Source organism: Odocoileus virginianus, chromosome 10, assembly GCF_023699985.2.
Source record: "Odocoileus virginianus isolate 20LAN1187 ecotype Illinois chromosome 10, Ovbor_1.2, whole genome shotgun sequence".
In the NCBI taxonomy this organism is placed as follows: domain Eukaryota; kingdom Metazoa; phylum Chordata; class Mammalia; order Artiodactyla; family Cervidae; genus Odocoileus; species Odocoileus virginianus.
Window position 1 is genome coordinate 25535287 of NC_069683.1, and position 23664 is coordinate 25558950.

At 36.6% G+C, this 23664-nt stretch overlaps 1 protein-coding gene across 1 annotated transcript in view; it reads left to right on the forward strand.

Annotated features, from left to right (window-relative positions):
• CCDC73 (coiled-coil domain containing 73) overlaps window positions 1-23664 on the forward strand; it is a 151990-nt gene that overhangs the window by 101726 nt on the left and 26600 nt on the right. The window contains exons 10-13 of the mRNA XM_020911278.2: window positions 10021-10149; window positions 11097-11156; window positions 12618-12701; window positions 22979-23089. Of these exons, the coding sequence (XP_020766937.2) occupies window positions 10021-10149; window positions 11097-11156; window positions 12618-12701; window positions 22979-23089 (384 nt within the window). The remainder of the gene's footprint in view (window positions 1-10020; window positions 10150-11096; window positions 11157-12617; window positions 12702-22978; window positions 23090-23664) is intronic.

Here is a 23664-nt window from a genome sequence, read left to right on the forward strand (position 1 = left end):
CTATAGTCAGTTTAACTGTTAACCCATGTTTTTGAATATGTATCCAGGGTGGATATATTAAGAGCAATAAATTCTTTTATTCATTAAGTTTGTTGAGTCAAAGACCATCTAGCTTATGAACTAGAATAATGTTTTTTATATTGTCTTACTTATTTTCTAGAATATCCTTGGATCTGAATTTATAATGCAGTATTAACCCATGTTAATCTCACAAGTTTAGGGTTGTTAATTAAGTCAGTTAAGGTTCTAGCCCCAAATATGCTGTTCTGCTAAAGTTAACATAATGCCCGTGACTCACCAACTACTAAGCTTTATTTTTTATTATTGGTAAGGAAGTTGTAGTAATCTGTAGTAATCTGTTCATATTCAAATGAGGAGCATCTATCTGTAACATGGTGGTCTACAGGGTTGCGGTTATTTCCTTGATTAGAATAAGCCATCTGGTTCAATCAGTGATTAAACCCTTAGCACTATACTTTCCTGTATACTGTACAGTTAACTCAGCACTATACTATACCTGTCACTTTCTATGCAGTTTTACAAAGTGACTATGAACTACTATTGTGACATTAACTACTGTCTGTTTGGCTGACATTGACTGTTCTCACCAAGTTTTTTAATTTATTTTTTATTGCCATTTGCTTTATTCTGAATAAATCACCTTACATTTCATCAAATCCTATTTTAGGCAAAGATGAGTCACATTTATTTCATATCATGTTCCATATCATGTTCATCATGCTTTTCTTCTTATGTTCATTAAAAGTTTTTAGCACCTCTTAGATCCCTGAATATATTAAGGTGCTATGGGATAAGTATGAAACGTGGTACCTTTCCTTAAGGTAGTTCGTTCCTACCGCCACTAGGATTTCAGACCGCTTTAGTTTAAAAGTAGAGAAAATAATCGTAGAACCCCTTGAATTCACGTTGGTGGTGGTTTAGTCTTTAAGTTGTGTCCAACTCGTGGGATCCCATGCACTGTCACCTGCCACGCCCCTCTGTCCCTGGGAGTTCCCAGGCAAGAATACTGGAGTGGGTTGCCATTTCCTTCTCCAGGGGATCTTCCCAACCCAGGGATTGAACCTGGGTTTCCTGCCTTACAGGCAGATTCTTTACTTACTGTACCACCAGGGAAGCCCTGAATTCACATTAGTAGTAATAATAGGTAACAATGCCTAGCACATAGTAGATGCTCAACAAATACTTGCATGGATTATTACATGCCAGGCACTTTGTTTTGTTAAAAAATTATATTCCCATTTAACAGATGAGGAACTTGAGGCAGAATGCAATTAAGTAGTTGCCTAAAGTTACACAACAAGGAAAATAAAATTTGGATTGCAATTCAAATTTGGCTCCCAAACCTGTGATCTTAACCATTCTATACTGTATAAGCAACTTATCTACACAAGTTTCTTCTCTGCTTCATTCACCATTAGAAAGCATATATTTATTAAAAGGAGAAGTTGCCGATATTCATCCTCCTAAACTACCAGGTCCCCATAAGCTTTGACTCTATATATCTAGACTAATATTTCCATTACCTTGAAATTCATCATTAAATACTGCTTCCTTTGGGCTTTGTCATTTGGCCCTCCTTCTTCTCCAACCTGAGCATCCATTTCTATCATCTGTACCATTACACACCCCACTTAGTTCTTGGATTGACTTCTAATCTTTTAGTGTCCATTACTTCACCCAGTCCATTGGCCTGTTCCTACATACACATAATTCTCTGCATAGTATTTCTCATTTATTCTGTTTCTCTTAACTCATACTTTATCTTTTTCTTTAAAACTAAACCTTTCACTGTAGTCTTCCTAAGGAGATATATGAGTCAGACCATACTACGTGTTGCTTTTCGCTTTCTATTTTCATTTGCAATGAGTTTAATGATATCTGCCTTTCCAGTTTTATATATCGTACATGTGTGCATGCTCAGTCACTCACTTGTGTCCGACTCTTTGTGACCCTAAGACCACACCCTGCCAGGCTGCTCTGTCCATGAGATTCTCCAGGTAAGAATATTGAAGCAGGTTGCCATGCCCTCCTGTAGGGGATCTTCCCAAACCAGGGATCGAACCTGTGTCTCTTATGTCTCCTGCATTGGCAGGCAGATTCTTTACCACTGAGCCACCTGGGAAGCCCCTTATAATATAAAATAATATATGGGAAAGCACTTCAGAAAGTTTATCATGCTGTAGAAATTTATGGGATTATTGTTACATGCAAGTGAAATTAGGTTAAAATTAAGGCAAATTTTGATGGATTTGGTTTTTCTGCACCATAACTATAAAGGGTTATTAGTATTGACTTTCAAGACAACTGAAACATAGCCTCATCTGATAAACTTTTTATCGGATAGGAAAGTCTGAAATTTCTTCCAACTCATTAATTGCTTTTTCTCCCTTCATGCTTGAATTATATTGTTTCTTCAATGGCTAATTCTCTTCTTCATATCTTCTATTTACCTTCTTCATATCATCTCTAAATTTCATGGAATTGTAGGGATCATCTGATTTATTGGTTTTTAATCTTTCTTTGAATTGTAGAACCTTCTGTTAAAGATTTGGAGGCTCAGAATTAAAACAAAGTAGAGCTGCTTGTGTTTGAAGGGAGAGTTGAAAGAACACTGGAGCCATGCATGTTGACTCTTTCTTCTCTATCAGCAGCTATGGAGGGGGGCCCTGGAACCTCTAGGACTTCTTGGAGCACAATTTAAAAACCACTAACTGGATCCAACAGTTAGGTGAACTACTCAGTGTCAAGCAGCTTGTAAAAAAGAGTCTGTATTTATCCTCATTTTGTACCATATACTGTTTGTAGTCAGTAATATTCTAAACAATCTATAAATTTTATGTTAGTTGAAATTCGTCATGTAGTAGATGTTGTGATAATTCCTTGATGTCCAGTGTGTCTCATATGATCAGTCTGTCTTTAAGCTAATTAATATCATCTCCAATCTTTGTGGCAATATTTGGTTCAGGAATGAGCATGTGATCTAATTCTGGCCAGGGGGAGGTGGTTCAAAGAAAAAATATCCTTACTCTTTAGAAGGTACTCCAGAAAGAGACTGCAGTGAATTGCTATGCAATTCCTAACTTACCTCTTGCTACAGGATAAATTTCCTTATCATTTAATGGTTCCAGTATGGTTTTCTGATAGTTATAACCCCAGCATCCTGATACTAATTCATGTTTTTCATTACAGAATATTGTATTTTGTAAAAAATGATATTTATTTATTTTTCAAAATGATATTTAAAATACAAAATCTATTGATTTTAGATATTTGTGATACATTAAGGGTCTTTGGGTACAAATAAATTCTTCTGGCTCCCTAATTATCCTATTTTTCTCCCCAATTCATCCAAAGTTCTGTCATAACATCTTTCTTTTTTTCAATTAGCTCATCCTCCTTAATTCAATCATTCACTTTATGTAGATGACTTCATATCTATATTTCCAGCCCACATTTCTTTTAATCTGCAATTCTGTATTTTCAGCTGCCTGCATGTCATCTCCTTTTATGACTTGCTGTAATTTCAGGGTCACCCGTTGATTCTTCATTCTTCCCAGCTTTCCTCCTCTGACCCTGCCCACCCCCCCAAAAAAAAATTCATACAACTCTCCTTTCAAAGGAAACCAGCTTGCTGCCTATAAAGGTAACTCATTACTGATACATTGAAACTTTTTTTGAGGGAATTTATCATATATAACCTTTTATAATTTGAAAAATAATGAATGAATTTTCTTTTAGAACAGTAACACCCTATGACTTAAGTTTGGTGATTTGTGCTTTTTTGGCTTTCTCAAGAGTCAGTCTCTTAAGAAAGTTCAAAATTGATGCTTGTAAACTGTGGTATTGGAGAAGACTCTTGAGAGTCCCTTGGACTGCAGGGAGACCAAACCAGTCAATCCCAAAGGAAATCAGTCCTGAATATTCATTGGAAGAACTGATTCTGAAGATGAAACTCCAATACTTTGGCCACCTGATATGAAGAACTGACTCATTTGAAAAGATCCTGATGCTGGGAAAGATTGAAGGTGGTAGGAGAAGGGACAACAGAGGATGAGATGGTTGGATGGCATCACTGACTCGATGGACATGAGTTTGAGTAAGCTCCGGGAGCTGGTGATGGATAGGGAAGCCTGGCGTGCTGCAGTCCATGGGGTCGCAAAGAGTCGGACACAACTGAGTGACTGAACTGAACTGAAGAGTCAGTCTCTGAATATCATCCATCTGTTACTTATCTTTGATAGATTTTTCATCTGTTTCATCAGTGAAGCACATTTTTCATTTTCTTTTCATTTTCATGCTTCTCTTTTTCACATTTCATAGTTTCCTATTCTAGCTTCATTTAGACAGCTTGAAATAGTCTTTTTCCTTCATTTCCTCTACTTGATTATATCTTCCTTTAGAATGTCTCATATTTTCATTATCCATTTTCCAATAGTATAGATATTCATCATCTCATTCCTGGATGAATAAAATACCTCTTAGTATTCTTTCCTTCAGTTATTGTTCACTCTTTCTGCCAGACTAATTTTACTAAGTTATTCTTTTAAACCATTGCCTATATATGCCTGACACATCTACATAGCACATGTGGAAAGAGTTTTAAATTGAATAGTTCTCCTTTGTCTTTCAAATCAAGTCCCAAACTTTTTTTCCAGCTTTATTGAGATACAATTGACATATAACATTATTTAAGCTTTTGGTATACAATGTGTTGATTTAGTCTCAAACTTCTTAAAATTAGCTTTCTGGAACTTCCATGATCTGGTCCCATTTTACATCTTCAACATTGTTTCCTACTACTTCCTAATAAGCATCTTCCATTCTTTGTAATCCTGAAATCTTTGTTGCCATTATTATAATTCTAAAATTTCCCTGTCTTTTTGCCTTTTTCTCCTTCATATTCCCTACTGCAACTTGAAATGCCTTCTCTCAATTTACTTGTATTAAATGGGATTGAGTCAGGAAACATGGCACATTGGAATGGGAAACTGAGAGAAGTTTGTTTGATGGAAGATCCATTTACAAAACTGTAGATAAAGTTAAGGGAAACCAACAAGGGATAGAAGGAGTTGGGGAATAATTATATCAGCTAGACCTGGTGGTGACAAGGGAAGGAAGCAAATCCTGGAACCTGGAGATAGCTATGTGAAAAGTGAAAAGTCGCTCAGTCGTGTCCGAATCTTTGCAACACCATGGACTGTAGCCCACCAGGCTCCTCCATCTATGGAATTTTCTAGGCAAGAGTACTGGAGTGGGTTGCCATTTCCTTCTCCAGGGGATCTTCCAGACCCGGGGATTGAACCCAGGTCTCCCACATTGCGGGCAGATGCTTTACCATCTGAGCAAACAGGGAATCCCAGCTATAGGTAAGATATAGCTATAGGTAAAGCTATTGAAGAAAGCTGCAAATCAGAAGCTGTGGCCTTTGGTAAAGGTACAGAGTTGTTGCCAGTTTGTGGTCATGTAGGGAGGGAGCTAGGAAAAATACCTCAATCACTCTGTCTTCCTAGCATACTGATTACTGGTGCCTCCCAGAGATTGAACCCAACAAAGGCAGAGGGAAGGGAACTTGCTTGCAGTATCCACAGATGCCGGTCACACAGGTCATAGAGAAAGAATGGAAAATGAATCAGGAGGCAAAGATGCAGGATATCCAGTATACTACTTACTCTTTTAGGCTTACCAGCTTCATTTAAACTTCTTTCCTTATTTAGTACATGCTGATTGTTCTCTTAGTGCGTTGTCTGCCTGTGTCTTGGAGATAGGAGAATAAAGACCTATCTCTTGATCATGTGGTTACTTTTGCAGTCATTTTATGTAGTATACATGTCTAAAGGGGATATGTGAACTGAGAACAATGAATTTTTTCTCCTGGATTTGGGACTAAACCCAAAGAGATTTAATCAGGTGGGTTTCTCTCTAGGTGGCTAAGGCTGTAACATAGAATTCTAGAGGTATTGAGAGCCCAGTTTTCTGCTACTCCTTTTTCAGCTTCCTTGATACCACACTCTTTTGGTTTCGCTCCTACCTCAGCTGACTTCAGGTTTCTGTATTAGCAGCTTATTTAATCCATGAATCTTGGACTCTTTTAGAACTCAGTCATTTGTCATCTTTCCTCTTACTAAAAGTGAAGTGATTGCACCTGTTTCAATAGCTTTACATACTATTCAAAAACTGATACATGAGAAATGTGTTTATTTTAGAAAAAAAGAGAAAATACTTAAAATGAGGAAAATAAAAATTTCCTATAATCTCATCACCCTAATGAACCAATTTCAGTTTTTAAAAACTGAAATGTACTAATCAAGATTCTTAATTGTAAGATGATTTTTTTCAGCAAAGGAATTTGGATGTTGTTTATCTCAGACTTGGAAAGTGGTCAACAGCCAGGGAACATATATCCAGAACCATGGCATGAAACCAACTTCCACCACTAAGCTGTTTTACATTGCAACTTATACCGTCACTGTTGACCATAGTGGATACTGCTACTGCCTCAGCAGTATCACTGTTGTTCATGGAGGCTTGAAGTGACTAGCATGGCCTCTGCTATCTACTGACTGGTTCCTGATCCAATATCCAAGATAGGTGCTGTTGATTAGCAGAGCCTGATCATGTTTCTGAAGCTAGTATCTGGCATTTCTGGCTTCTGTTGGGCGCTTTCAAAGGGAGTTCAGTCGCTCAGTTGTGTCTGACTCTTTGCCACCCCACGGACTGTAGCATACCAGACTTTCCTGTCCATCACCAACTCCTGGAGCTTGCTTAAACTCATGTCCATTGAGTCAGTGATGCCATCCAACTATGTCGTCCCCTTCTCCTCCTGCCTTCAATCTCTCCCAGCACCGGGGTCTTTTCTAATGAGTCAGTTCTTTGCATCAGGTGCCAAAGTACTGGAACTTCAGCATTAGTCCTTCTGATGAATATTCAGGGTTGATTTCTTTTAGGATTGACTGGTTTGATCTCCTTGCAGTCCAAGGGACTCTCAAGAGTCTTCTCCAACACCACAGTTCAAAAGCATCAATTCTTCTGTGCTCAGCTTTCTTTTTTGTTTTTTTTTTTTCAGCTTTCTTTATAGCCCAACTCTTTTTTTTTTTTCCATTTATTTTTATTAGTTGGAGGCTAATTACTTTACATCATTACAGTAGTTTTTGTCATACATTGAAATGAATTAGCCATGGATTTACATGTATTCCCCATCCCGGTCCCCCCTCCCACCTCCCTCTCCACCCGATCCCTCTGGGTCTTCCCAGTGCACCAAGGCCCGAGCACTTGTCTCATGCACCCAACCTGGGCTGGTGATCTGTTTCACCCTAGATAATATACATGTTTCAATGCTGTTCTCTTGAAACATCCCACCCTCGCCTTCTCCCAGAGTCCACAAGTCTGTTCTATACATCTGAGTCTCTTTTTCTGTTTTGCATATAGGGTTATCGTTACCATCTTTCTAAATTCCATATATATGAGTTAGTATACTGTAATGGTCTTTATCTTTCTGGCTTACTTCGCTCTGTATAATGGGCTCCAGTTTCATCCATCTCATTAGAACTGATTCAAATGAATTCTTTTTAATGGCTGTGTAATATTCCATGGTGTATATGTACCACAGCTTCCTCATCCATTCGTCTGCTGATGGGCATCTGGGTTGCTTCCATGTCCTGGCTATTATAAACAGTGTATAGCCCAACTCTTATATCCATACATGATTACTGGAAAAACCATATCTTTGAGTAGACGGACCTTTGTTGGCAAAGTAATGGCTCTGCTTTATAATATACTGTCTAGGTTTGTCACAGCTTTTCTTCCAAGGAGCAAGCATCTTTTAATTTTATGGCTGCTATCACCATCTGCAGTGATTTTTGGAGCCCAAGAAAATAAAGCATTGTTTCCCCATCTTTTTGCCGTGAAGTGATGGGATCGGATATCATGATCTTAGTTTTTTGAATGTTGAGTTTTAAGCCACCTTTTTCACCCTCCTCTTTCACTTTCATCAAGAGGTTCTTTGGTTCCTCATCACTTTTCTGCCACAAGGGTGGTGTCATCTGCATATCTGAGGTTACTGATATTTCTCCCAGCAGTCTTGATTCCAGCTTGTGCTTCATCCAGCCCAGCGTTTCGCGTGGTGTACTCTGCGTAGAAGTTAAATAAGCACAGTGACAGTATACAGCCTTGACATACTCCTTTCCCAATTTGGAACCAATTCATTGTTCCATGTCTGGTTTTAACTGTTGCTTCTTGACCTGCATACAGGTTTCTCAGGGGGCAGGTCAGGTGGTCTGTTATTCCCATCTCTTTCAGAATTTTCCACAGTTTGTTGTGATTCACACAGTCAAAGGCTTTAGTGTAGTCAATGAAATGAGTTGATGTTTTTATGGAATTCTCTTGCTCTTTCTGTGATCCAACAGATTTTGGCAATTTGATCTCTAGTTACAATGCTGTGTAATCAAGAAAATCAGATTCTTGAACAGAACAGCAGTACTATAAAATACACACCCACTCAGAAGTTGGTATTTCTGGGTTTAAAAGTATTCAGATGTATCTGTTAAACTCCATGAACATGTAACTTCAGAATGTAGACTTCTTTTATATCCCCATGAAGTCTGTCCTCTGCAGTGTTGCCAGAGTTATTTTTCTAAAAAGCACATCTTGTGATGTCATTCTCTTAACCAAAATCCTTCAGTGGTTAATTCTTCATTGTCTGTAAGATAAAATTAGAACTCTTTAGCTTGGCCTACAAATCTTTTGATACTTGAATTTTGTCAAATATCTAGTCAAAGCTTGTTGTTCAGACACTAATTCGTGTTGACTCCTTGCTATCCCATGGGCTATAGCTCCCCAGTTTCCCCTGTCCTTTACTATCTTCCAGAGTTTGCTCAAATTCATGTCCATTGAGTTGGTGATGCTATCTAGCCATCTCATCCTCTATTGCCCCCTTTTCTTCTTGCCCTCAGTCTTTCCCAGCATCAGGGTTTTTTCCAGTGAATCAGCTCTTTGCATCTTGTGGCCAAAGTATTGGAGCTTCAGCATCAGTCTTTCCACTGAATATTTAGTGTTGATTTCCTTTAGGATTGACTGATTTGATCTTGCTGTCCACAGGACTCTTCTCCAGAACCATAATTCAGAAGCATTAATTCTTCAGCACTTGGCCTTCTTTATGGTCCAACTCTCACATCTATACATTACTACTGGAAAAAACCACAGTTTTGAGTATACGAACATTTGTCAGCAAAGGTCTCTTTGTCTCTGCTTTTTAATACACTGTGTAGGTTTGTCATAGCTATCCTTCCAAGGAGCAGGTGTCTTAAATTCCTCCCCCTTACCCATGACGTACTAGTTCTGGTCATATCATATTAGTTCTGTTTCCTTGAAAAATACCATGCTTTTTCATGTTTCTGTACTTTCCTGAGTGTTTTTGCCTGGAATATCTACTCATTTTTTGTCCTCTTCAAAAATTTATCTTTACAGACTCAGTTTAAATACCACTGTCCTGTGTAATGCCTTCTTGATGCCATCAACCAATTAAACTTCTGTACTTTCCTGTATTAAAGTAACCTATCACATTATATTATAATTATTTCTTAAATAAAGTTTTCTTATTAGTTACTAATAACTTGGGAATTGACAATCTTTTATATGATCTTTTATCTTAGAGGATTTTTGTTGAATAAGTCATCAGGGAAAACACCCTACTTCTGATTGATTAGTTCGTTTAGTTAGTGTATTCTTTTTAAGAACAAAGATCATGCATTTTAGCTTTGTGTCATTGTGTTTGCCTATTTTGTAACCACAGACAGCATTTCCACGTTGGCTAATTATCTTGCAAGTAAGGTAGGGAAAATAGACCTTAATGGGCCAGTCTTAGTGATTCAGTCGTGTCTGACTCTGCAACCCCATGGACTGTAGTAGAATAGGTTTAAAATGAACTTTAAAACTGTCAGAAAAGTGCCTTGCTTTAATGAAATATCTATGCTGAATTCTCTGTTTGATGTTTTTTATGTTAAGGAACTTAAAAAAGTAACCTCAGACTTGATAAAGACCAAAGTCACATGTCAACAACAGAAGATGGGAGCAGAAAACAATTTAACAATTAAAGAACAAAAATTTCAAGAACTTGAAGAAAGACTCAAAATGGTATTTATTTGAATATATCCTTGTTTATAAAATTAAAATTTTTGTAAAATTTATGAGACTGTAAAAACAATTGAATAAGAGGAGTATAATACACAATTTTTCCTTCCTTGTAGAGTTAATATACATAGTAAAGAAAGATTTCATGAATTTTTGAAAAATTGCTAGATACCTTTTGGCATTATCAACAAAACTTTAGGATAACAAAGTTTGTCTGTAACCACTTTATTTTCACCTTACTTTGGTATCAGGTAATCAGGGCTTCCCTTGTAGCTCAGCTGGTAAAGAATCCACCTGCAATTCGGGACACCTGGGTTCAGTCCCTGGATTGGGAAGATCCCCTCGAGATGGGAAAAGCTACCCACTCCAGTATTCTGGCCTGGAGAATTCCATGGATTGGATAGTCCATGAGGTTGCAAAGAGTCGGATACGACTGAGCGACTTTCACTTTACAATTCCTTTTAGAGGTAATACTCCCTGTGACTCGGACAGTAGAGTCTGTCTGCAATGAGGGAGATCCAGGTTTAATCCCTGGGTCGGGAAGATCCCCTGGAGAAGGAAATGGCAACCCACTCCAGTATTCTTGCCTGGAAAATCCCTTGGATGGAGGAGCCTAGAGGGTTACAGTCCATGGGGTCGCAAAGAGTTGGACATGACTGAGTGACTTCACTTTCACTTTCAGGTAATTGTCTGGCATAATATCTTCAGGAAAACTTCTGGAGATGGAAAATGTTGTTGTCTTCAACATTAACATTTATAAGTTTGCACCAGCCTGTGTTGAATATCTAACACAATCTTCAGTTCACTAGAATCATTAATTCAACAGTAGACAAACATTGGTACTCTGGAGTAAAAATAGGTCATGATACTCCTAAATTTGTTAAGTCCTGAGTTGAATGTATAATTTGCTGACTTTTATATCTTAATTTTAAAATTATTCAAATTTTTAGGAATTGGAATTAAATAAGAAGATCAGTGAAGAGATAACCTGTATTCAAGAAGAAAAACAGGCAAGCAATCATAAGATATTTTGGAAGTCAGTAAATATTCTCGAAACCAAATACAGTGTGGAAAATAAACAACAAATGGAATCATGCTTAGGTCAATTCCTAGCACTTAGTAAACACTCAGTTGGTATATATTGAATGGATTACATATGTACCTTTTAAACCAAGTCTAACCTGTATTCACATTAAAAAAGTAAGTCAGGGACTTCCTTGGTGGTCCAGTGGTTAAGACTCCATGCTTCTAAAAGGGTGAAGGTTCGATCACTGTTTGGGAACCTAAGCTCCCTCATGCTGTAAAGTACTGCCAAAAAAAAAAAAAAAAATCAGAGGAGAAATGAGGAGATGGTCATTAAAAGGTACAAGCTCCCAGTTGTAAAATGAGTTAGTTCTAGGTATGTAATGTGCAGCATGATGTCATATTTGAAAGTTGCTAAGATAGTAGAGTTTTTTTTTAATGAGACTCTGAAGACATATTCTTATTTTAAAAATATTTATTTAGTTGAGGTCTAGTTGATTTACAATGTTATATTAGTTTTAACTATGCAACATAGCGATTGAAAATTTTTATAGATTATGTTCCATTTAAAATTATTATAAAATATTGACTGTATTCCTTGTGCTGTACAATATATCCTTGTAGATTATTTATATTTTACAGAGATTAGATCTTAAATGTTCTCCCACATACAAAAAAGTTGGTGATTATGTGTGGTAATAGAGATGTTAACCTTATTTTGATAATTTTATCACAATAAATATGTGTATCAGATCATCATATTTTATACTTTAAGCTTACACATATGTCAATTATATCTCAATAAAGCTGGGAAAAGATTACATTAAAATAATTTATAAATAAAGTGTATAAATATAAATCACTGTTTTCCTTAGTTTAGACTACTGATACTCTAACAGTTATTGAAATGTATTTATGCTTATAGCATGAATTTATAGGACATTATACTCTCATTTGAATTTGATATTTATAATTATTCTATTCTTAAAAAAAGATATGTGAATAAAATTTCTCCTGTTTCTTTTTTTTTTTCTCTTCTGATTTTTCTCTGTTTGATCCTGATGCATACCAGGCCATCGTCACCCATTAGCACTATGCCATTTTAGTAGCAATATATTTACTGCTTGAGGAGAAAGCCAACAATAGTTTTGTTTTGAATACTTTACATTTTTCAGTAGTGTCTCAGAATCCATGGCCCATTTCAAAAACTTTGTTAATTATTTGAGGAACTCTTAGATATAGTACTTTGTAAGAGATCATATAATACAAATTGCATTAAATATTAATAAAATGTGCTATTAGTTTATTTCAGTTTATTGTTTATTATGGAATTGAAATTAAACTGTAATAAGAAACTAGAAAATATATTTTAAGAATGTGAGTTTAGAAACATATCTACTGCCTTAAAACTTTTTCAATTAATATATCATATTTACACTTTTTTAAAGGGTATCATCATTTCTTTTCAACAATTGCAGCAGTTACTTCAGCAGCAGACTCAAGCTAATACTGAAATGGAAGAAAAATTGAAGGTGATAAAAAGAAAATAATTAGAATATATATATATAAATCATATCCTGATTATATATGTGTATGCATATATATGCATATATATATGTACACATATTATATATGTGTATGCATATTTTCATCTAATGAACTTTACCTCTTTAGTTGCTTTCATATGTCCAGCTTTATCTGAGATCATTTTTAATTTTAAGGGTTAAGTATTGACCTCCTTCGTCAACTTGGTATCAGTGTCCAAAGAAATAAGCATTTTTTTAGCATTTAATCACTAGTTAAATGTTCAGTTTTATCAAGTAATTGATTTAATTTTGTAACAGATTGGGTATTTTTTCTCTGTGTCTTAGGATTTTGGCCAAGATTCAAAACTGAAAATAAAAGGTGACAAGTGACACTGTGTTCTAGGAGAGGAATCAGTGGGCTTTCAGAAGTGGGGTGGGAGGCAGATCCCTTTTCACAAGAACATGATAGAACTGGTCCTGTTACCACAACAATCACCCCATCATCTTCTTCCCAGTATGTATAAGAAAATGATTGGGGAGAGGAAGAAGTTATAGGAGTGTTTTGGGAATGAGGGTTCATTAAGTGATGCTTTTTTCTTACATCCCTAGTTGAGAGAGATGTCTTTCCCCTCATGAATCTAAGTGAAGGAGTCTACAGGAAAATCGTGTAAAAATTGGGGTACAAGAAGGGAGACTGTCATCTCAGTTTTTTAGATGGATGCTTGCGATGCTATTGAGCCTAAAAGATTCACTGTGGTGTTGCCAGTAAATTGTGATAAATTCATTTTGTGGGAGAATTCGTTGTATATTTCTTGAAGTTTGGAAGTTGTGTACTAAGAACATCTAGACTGATGCCCTGTTTTAGTCTAGAAATTTCAAGGAGTAAAGTTTTTGGAGGAATCTGTTCCAGTGAGACTTGAGTGTGTATTATGCTTGTTCTAATGTTGAATGGCCCTAGAAGGGTCAGAAGCGAGAACTTGGTGGTTCTTTGGATTCATATGAAGGAATGTAGTGGTTGGTGGAAGAGCAGGAACTGCCAAGTGATGAGATGTCCAACTCAAGAGGAGTTGGGGACGTGTTCCACTGTGGTGGCCAGTGGAAGATATTTGTGACCCTCTGAAGGGATTCTTGATAATGAAGCATGAAGCTCAACATTTCCCAAGAAAAGTATATTTACCTCCAATGAAAAGACCACCATTAGCAGAGACACGGACCAGCTTCCTGAGAAAGTAACCAGTGCAGTTGCATAATGCTGATAGCCAGAGGAGCCTCAAGTTTCAGATTTAATATTCTGTGGTCACTTCCTTGACATTTTTATTAACTTTTATATTTAAATGTATGCTTTGTAAATTAAGTCTGATGGTAAAATGGAGCTTGCACTAGGGCTTGAAGCCCCAGCTTTGGCATTCTCCAGCCTCCCATTGCCACTAAGGAACCGTTCTTGGATGCTGTCTCTTCTGCCTTTTGGTGTCCTGGGCCCTGCACAGCCTTATCCTCCCTGCTCCTGTCTTGCCACCACTCTATGTTGGCTGAGTCACATTGGTGGGTAGAGGCCTGTGTGTTCTATTGTTGCCCTTTGCCAATGTTTGGGCTTCCCAGCTGGTGCTAGTGGTAAAGAACCTGCCTGCCAATGCAGGAAACATAAAAAATGTGGGTTTGATCCTTGGATCAGAAAGATCCCCTGGAGGAGGGCATGGCAACCAGTATTCTTGCCTGGAGAATTCCATGGACAGAGGAGCCTGGTGGGCTACAGTCCATAGGGTCGCAAAGAGAGGGACACAGCTGAAGCAACTTGGCAGGCACACCTCACACTGGTGGGGGCCTAGATGTAGTAGGGTGGGTCTGAGTTGAGTACACGTGCCCTGCAGCGTCTTCTTCCTCAGGTTGGCCATGCCTAGCACATTAGGTAGGTGTCTTGGCAGAAAGTGAGTCCTCAATCCAGGTAGTGAGCTGCATCCCTGCCTGTCAGTTGCAATCTTTTGAGGGTTACCCATCTGCCAGAGGGCCCATGGGATGGAGAGACTGACTTCCCCAACTTTAACTGAAACACCAGAGGGCCTGTGGGATGGAGAGACTGACTTACCCAACTTTAGCCAGAATGCCAGAGGGCCAATGGGGTGGAGAGACTGACTTCCCCAACTTCAGACAGAACATAATACATGGGTCTTGCAGCTTGCAGGAGGTGGAACTCAAAGCTAAGTCTTGTGGTAAGGCCCTTAAGCATCTGTGAGGATCTGTCTTTGGCCTGTGACTATCCCAGGGGACATTAAAGAGAAAATAAAATTACCATGATAGGTGGATAGGAAGAAAAAAGCCGGGGGAGAGAGACAAAGACAGAAAAATGGAGAAACCATAAAGAAAAGAAAAGGTTTAGTATAAGTGTCTTTAATAGCGTTTTTTTCCTCTTCTTTTTTTAAATTTTGCATTTGGCCGCAGAAATTATCCTGAATCCAGCCTCACTGGACAAAACCAGACTTAAGACAGTGAAACACTGTCTTTTCACCATTGATGGTCTGTGATTAGTTATGTAAAGAGAGATTTGCCTTGCTCATTTCTCTTGCCTGCCCCCCCCCCCCAATACTGTATGAATTTCACCTGGAAGGCAGAGAGGGAAAACTTATGCCAGAGCCAAATCTCTCCGTTCTTTTAACCCTTTCACCTACTCCAATAGAAGATTTTTAAAAATTTTCATAAAGTCCAGTTATATGCAAATATGAACAAAGCTTGTGGAGGTGATGGAATTCCAGTTGAGCTATTTCAAATCCTAAAAGATGATGCTGTGTAAGTGCTGCACTCAATATGCCAGCAAATCTGGAAAACTCAGCAGTGGCCACAGGACTGGAAAAGGTCAGTTTTCATTCCAATCCCTAAGAAAGGCAATGCCAAAGAATGCTCAGACTACCACACAATTAAACTCATATCATATGCTAGCAAAGTAATGCTCAAAATTCTCCAAGCCAGGCTTCAACAGTACGTGAACCGTGAACTTCCAGATGTTCAAGCTGGATTTAGAAAAGGCAGAGGAACCAGAGATCAAATTGCCAACATCTGCTGGATCATTGAAAAAGGCAAGAGTTCCATAAAAACATCTACTTTTGCTTTATTGACTATGCCAAAGCCTTTGACTGTGTGGATCACAATAAACTGTGGAAAATTCTGAAAGAGGTGGGAATACTAGACCACCTGACCTGCCTCTTGAGAAACCTGTATGCGGGTCAGGAAGCAACAGTTAGAACTGGACATGGAACAACAGACTCAATAGGAGAAGGAGTACGTCAAGGCTGTATATTGTCACCCTGCTCATTTAACTTATATGCAGAGTACATCATGACAAATCCCGGGCTGGATGAAGCACAAGCTGGAATCAAGATTGCCAGGAGAAATATTAATAACCTCAGATACACAGATGACACCACCCTTATGGCAGAAAGCGAAGAAGAACTAAAGAGCCTCTTGATGAAAGTGAAAGAGGAGCGTGAAAAAGTTGGCTTAAAGCTCAACATTCAGAAAACTAAGATCATGGCATCTGGTCCCATCACTTCATGGCAAATAGATGGGGAAACAATGGGAGCAGTGGAGGACTTTACTTTCTTGGGCTCCAAAATCACTGCAGTTGGTGACTGCAGCCATGAAATTAAAAGACGCTTGCTCCTTGGAAGAAAAGCTATGATCAACCTAGACAGCTTATTAAAAAGCAGAGACATTACTTTGCTGACAAAGGTCCATCTAGTCAAGGCTATGGTTTTTCCAGTAGTCATGTATGGATGTGAGAGTTGGACTATAAAGAAAGCTGAGTACCGAAGAATTGATGCTTTTGAACTGTGGTGTTGGAGAAGACTCTTGAGAGTCCCTTGGACTGCCAGGAGATCCAACCAGTCCATCCTAAAGGAAATCAGTCCTGAATATTCATTGGAAGGACTGATGTTGAAGCTGAAACTCCAGTACTTTGGCCACCTGATGCGAAGAACTGACTCATTTGAAAAGACCCTGGTGCTGGGAAAGATTGAAGGCAGGAGGAGAAGGGGATGACAGAGGATCAGATGGTTGGATGGCATCACTGACTTGATGGACATGAGTTTGAGTAAACTCCAGGAGTTGGTGATGGACAGGGAGGCCTGGCATGCTGCAGTCCATGGGGTTGCAAAGAGTCGGACATGACTGAGCAACTGAACTGAACTGAACTCCTCTACCCACCCTATAGATGCTTAATGGGGATTATTTCTCTAAGATGTTAAATCTTCTTCCAAGAAACATATGAAATAATTTATTCAAATTCTTGATGAAAGCAGTTACCAGGATTGTCCCCTAATCTATTTAAAGGAGATGAAACATAGATTTTTAGGATGAACAAAATGTTAGTGATTAGCCAATCCAGCCATTTCATTTTGTGATGAAATAGAGATCCACAAAAGGCAAGCAGTATAGTTCAAGGCCCCAAATTAGTGGCAAAACCAGAATTAAATCTTTGTCTCAATTCTACTTCAGCACTATTTCTACAACATTACACTGTTAAGATATTTTTCCTAGATCTGTCGGAAATACCACTTTTGCTGGATCAGTTACACAAAGACCACAACTTTCAAATTGTCCTTCATCAGCTCTAAATCCAATGTTTATGTATTGTTGAATTCTACAGGGCCTATGCTAGTCATAGGTGTATATATTAGGTCAGTGCAAAAGTAATTATGGTTTTGGACTCCGAATTTTAAGTCATTGTAACCAGGCTCAAATACATCTTTATTAATCAAAATAGGAACCATTACAATCAACATATTTTTTACCAATAGGAGATGTTTGTTTGTGTAGCATAAAAATCAGTGCTTCGGGATTCAGCAAACTCTTGGAAAGCAGCCTCTTGCTGGTTGTGGAAGCATTTTTCCCTGCAAAAAGTTGTAGACATGCTTAAAGAAGTAGTAGTCAGTTGGTGAGAGATCAGGTGAATATGGCAGATGAGGTAAAACTTTGTAGCCTAATTGGTTCAGCTTTTGAAACATTGGTTGTGCAACATGCAGCTGGGCATTGTCACGGAGAAGAATTGGGCCCTTTCTGTTGGCCAATGCTGGCTGCAGGAATTGCAATTTTTGGTACTTCTCATCAATTTGCTGAGCATACTTCTCAGATGTAATGGTTTTGCCAGAATTCAGAAAGTTGTAGTAGATCAGACCAGCAGCAGATCACCAGTGACTGTGACTTTTTTTTTGTTCTTGTTTGACTTTGGAAAGTGCTTTGGAGCTTCTTCTTGATCCAACCACTGAGCTGATCATCATTGTTGTATATCATCCACTTTTTTTTGCACATCACAGTCCAAATTGAGAAATGGTTTGTTGTTGTTGTGTTAAGAATAAGAGAAGAGGACACTTCAAAACGACAATTCTTCTGATTTTTGGTCAGTTCACTTACCGAGTTTTTTCACCTTTCCAATTTGCTTCAAATGCCACGTGACCATAGAATGTCGACACTGAGTTCTTGGGCCTTCTCGTGTAGTAGCTTTGGTGATCCTCTCTGTTGTTGTCAGCTTCCAGTGGCTGGCCACTATGCTCATCTTCAAGGCTCTCGTCTCCTTTGCAAAACTTATTAAACCACCACTGCATTGTATGTTCATTAGCAGTTCCTTGGCCAAATGTGTTGATGTTGTGATTGTCTCCACTGCTTTGTGACCTGTTTTGAACTCAAATAAGAAAAATTCCTCGAATTTGCTTTTTGTCTAACGTCATTTCCATTTTTCTGTAGACTAAAGTACATATAAAATAAACAGCAAATAACTCATTATCAATAAACATAAAGCAAGAAATGCACATCAAAATGATGTATAACAACCACATTTATTTAAGAATGTATTACAGTAGCAAATGGCAAAGTTCAACAGTGCAAAACCATACTTATTTTTGCACCAACCTAATAATTTGAGTTAATGATGACAATAACTATGTTTCCAGGATTTTTAGCTATAAATGGAAATATATTCAATAATCCAAATGCCCCTCTCTTTTACTAGACCCGTTATTGCCTAAGCCTTGATAGTACATAGAGAAACTAGATTTCATATAGTAAAATTTCAAAGTATTGGCAAGAACAAGATAGAATTGTCTGCTTTTTATTTTAACAGTTAAAGGCATTAAAAAATAGTACCATCTATCACCACTTTCATTTTATAAAAGAACATTTTAACATCCAAAGTATATTAAGGATGTAATATCAGATAAAGGACAGTCCTTTATAAGAAAACACATTTGATGACCTTACATTGACATTTTTTGCCATGGACTAGTGAGATTTTTGTCATGGATCAGTTCTTGTTTACAGACTGGTGTTGGAGAACCACTGATATATAGTATAACAAAATATTAATGTTGAACTGTTGCTGAGGATTATGCTGCATAGATATCGCAAGTGTTTTCCTGAGGAGCATTCTAATTCCACCTGTACTAAAAGGGATCATTACTCTTCATAATGGCCTACTGTTTTTCAGTGCTCTGCAATCGTGCTGTCATCTGTCTTTTTTTTTTTTAAGTACAGTTTGGAGCATAGAAGACCTAAATTCTCATGATAGAGAATATTTTTCACTGTGATTTAATTATAGTTTAGTCCAGATAAAACTATAGTTATGCTGCTATAATCATAGTGTTAGGAAGACTATTTATTTAGTTTGCTACTATAGTCATAGTGTTAACATAGTATTAACCAGAATAATTTACTTAGTTTTTGGTATATTAAAGCATTAACAGTGATTTTATTTTGATTTTCCACAATATATATTTTGTCAGAGAAGCTTTTCAAATTTGTTAATCCATGTGCAGATAATACCAAATAATTCCCTGGTAGAGTATAAATTCCATAAAATTAGTAACATTTTTACTAATATAGTATAAGAGCCCAAAAAAGTTTCTGTCACATAATAGGAGCTCTTTAAATCTTACTAAATTAATGAGTGATTAACAGTGAGTAAATTTAGACTCTGCAAGTTCAGATATTGCCAGGTCAGGGCTTCTGGTTAAACATATTGGATCAAACCTATACATTCCCTTCTGAAGCTGCAATAAAATGACATAAAAACCACAAGAATGCAGAAATGGGAAGAAGAAACAATAAAAATAAAGTTTTAAAAGTAGGAACCAAATGGAAAATTAGTCACTCAGCAAATGAGAGAAAGTAGAAACCCAAATTAAAGCAACAGAAATAGTCAGGAATTGCAAGCATCATGTGCCTCTAAAGTAAGATACATAACTGGAGCCAGTAGCTAGAAGGTCTGCATGGAAAGCTATTACACATTCAGATTCTTCTCCCTAATCTGCACAGTCACTCCCTGTCTTCTGTTGGGCAAAAGATAGAGAATTAGTTGGAGAGTTTGAGGAGCAACTGAGACTGGAAAGATCCAGTGGTGTGCTGGAGGCAGTTTGTACCAGGGAGAGCTGGTTATTAGAGCTGTTGTCATTTTGTAAGCTAGTTTAAATAAGTGGTAGCTTGAATTAACCACGGTGGGTTTTTTTTTTTTTTAACTTTAATGAGATTGGCAAATGCTACCAATCAGGCTTTATTGAGACCTAGTTTACTAGCGCAGTACTGAGAGTATTATTTTTGAAATAGTTTGGAAAGTCTATATACTGAATTCTGAAGCCTCCAGGCAGTCTCCCCATTTGCAGGATAGTTAGCCTTATAACATCCAGGCAGCAGAATGGAAGATTCTGTGGCAACTCACCTGCAATTAAGCTTTCCCGTTGAAACAATTCAGCCAGATCAATGCACAGTGAAGCCACCACTGTAGTGACAAAACTTTGTAGTTGACAAAACTTTTAGCTGGCTATTTAATACTTCATTCTTATATATGAACAAACAGTTAAGGATCACTGGGTATTTGAAAATCTCCAGTGTGAAAAGCAAACAAAACAAATAGGGTAATGAAAAAAAACTTGGAGAAGCTAAGAAAATATACTCAGTTAAGAGAAATATATTTGTTAATCCAAAAACAGTAATTTAAGATCTAAAAAACATTAATAGAATAAAAGGGAACTCTTAAATATATTAGTGTACATAAAAAGTACAATGGAAAGGTTAGAAGATAACATCAAAATAATCTAAGACAGTAGAACCAAAAGACAAGAAGATGGAAAATAGGAAAGGAAGAAAATGAGGGGGTTGTTCAAGAGGTCTGGTGAGTTTCAGAGAGAACAGAGAAAGTGGAAGGAGAGCAAATGACCCAAGAGATAATGCAGGAAAGTAACCCAGAATTGAAGAATCTGAGTTTGTTTTGCTTAACACCAATGCATATCATTATGAAATTTCATACTAAAAGAGAAGATTATAAAACTCTCTGGGGTGGGGGGGCGGCGGGCAAAAAAAGTAGATCACCTATGAAGGATCCAAAATGAGAATGACAACATAGTGGCTTCAAACTTCTCATTGGCAACCCTGGAAGGTAGAAGATAATAGAACCGTGCTTTCAGAGGTTCCAAAACAGAATTGTACTGTATTTAGCCAAACCAATTAAGTATTAGTAGAATAAACATACTTTCAGACATTCAAGGTTTCAAAAAATATGATAGTTGTCTGCTTTATAAAAAATAGCTTAATAGCTTGCTTTACCAAGACAAGGGAATAAACCAGGAGGAAATCATGGGATCTAGGAAATCACGGGAGACCTACCACAGAAGGAAAAAGGAAATTCTCAAAGATTGCCTGATCAGTGTAGCAGGATGAAAGAACAGTCAGTCCACATTATAGGATAAGGATGGAATGTCTACAAAACATGGAAACTGAGAATACCAGATACAGGCACTTTCTTTTAGATGGGGGTATAGTTACAGGCAGGAAATGACTGATATATCTAATGTGCTTTTTAAGAACATAATGCTTTTGGTTGTTTATTTTTACTAGGATACTCTGTGGTATACTCTCCCATATCTCCTCTGGATTTTTTGATTTGTCTGTCTTCTAAAATGTAAATAGATACTGTAAATATTTGTTAGAATGTTAAAGTACTAAGCACCTATTAAATAATACCCTTGTAAATATTTAGAAACTGCCTTATTACCATATGTTACCTGTAAATCAAGATGAAATCATGAATTCTATAAAAATATTTACATTGTCCTAAAGTAGAGACAGTCAAACAGATATTCACTGAATGCTCTCAAAGTGCATAGTTCTTTATGAGCCAGAGGAAAATCTTTGTGTTAAAATTGTTTTATCAAATGTTTTCAAAATTTTGCATAATTATGTCATCACATATTGATATTTTATGTAGTAATTGAGGACTCTTTAAATAGTTGAAATACTGTGAAGCCTCTAAAATAAGATCTTATATAGTGATATGGAAGTTAAGCAAGATATATTATTCATATTTTTAGAAAAGGAAATGGCAGGACAACAGAGTATATATAGTATGGTTTGAAAGATATATACTTATATGCTTATAGACAATTTTTGAAAGGATACACAAGAAACTACTTTACCTCTGGTGGGGAGAGCTGGAAAACCAGTAGAGGAAAACTTTGCCTTTTCTTTCTTTATCCTTTGTGTGGCTTAGATGTTGACCCTGAATGTACTTAGCTTTAGTAATGATAAACAAATTAACATAAAAATTCCAGATATATTAGACATGCAGGTAGAGTCTTTTTACAGAAGTTTACTTGGATTATAAGCAGACACTGAAGAAACCTAATAATATTGGTGATACTGATTTAATATCTTTTAAACCTTTGTCTTAGAAAACAGTGATAATTTTACCCTTTAAAGGTTTTTTTGGGAAGAGGAGAGGAGAGTGTGATAGTGATTATATAATATGTTAATTTATGAAGTAATAAGTTAATTAGTGAATACTGAAGTTCTACTAAAAAATGTTAATTTGAAATTAAAAATTTTAATTGTATTTAAGAGGTTTCCAGCCAATTAATTTCTGAAATAAACAGATATGGAAAATATATTTTATGGTAGTTAAAAAATTATAGTAGGGTTAGCTTGGATTATGCTACATTTCATATTTTTCAGTGCTGTACTTTATATTACTTTTTTCAGTACATTAAAACTTATGCAGTGAAACTGAATAATGGCAATGTTTTTATACCCTTTTATAGCCATTTCTTTTTCATAACCTCCCCCTATTTCCTGTTAACTAAACTATAAGCACCTTTCTGTTAATTTATGAAAATTATTGTTGAGATAGCACATTATCACTGATCTGTATGGCACTTTCAGCATGTTAGAAGCAAAGGTCCAAGCAACATAAAACACATCAAAATTCATTAATGTGGTATTGATTATTTTTTGGATAATTAATTTTATTGCAGACCCTTGAAAGAGATAATGAGCTGCAAAGGGAGAAGGTAAAAGAAAATGAAGAAAAGTTCCTTAATCTTCAAAATGAGCATGAGAAAGCACTAGGAACCTGGAGGAAGCATGTAGGTTTATTTAATAGTAAAATTTTTAAATATTTTAAGTAGGTGTAGACATTTAAAATAACTATTAAATGCTAAGAAAATATTGCAAAAATATTATAGGAATAAAGTCAGACACATTTTCTTCTTGCACTTGTATTTCTAAAAAGTTTTTAAAGCTAAATTTAATAAAATATTGTTAGCTGATCTCTTTAGCTTTCCTCAGCAGTTTCATTGAGTCATATTAAAGCCATGTTTAGAACATGTATATCATATTAAAGCCATGTTTAGAACATGTATACAGTAGTTGGGTTCTCTAGTATCAACATTTTATCAAGAGAATTGTTATGTTATTAACATGATTATTTTCTTAAAGCACAACTCTTTTATTTTACATTAAATTTTAATTTCAGTGAAGTAGATAATAAAATGTGTAAAGTGATATAAAGTTGTGAAATACAAGGTTCACTTTAAAGACTGGTGAACCCAGAATCAGTTGTTCTTTTTATTATCTATTTTTATTGCCTTCAATTCTTTTAAAAGAACTAAAAAAAAAATGGAAGGTAACTATTTATAAGTTTATGAAAACTATATTTTGG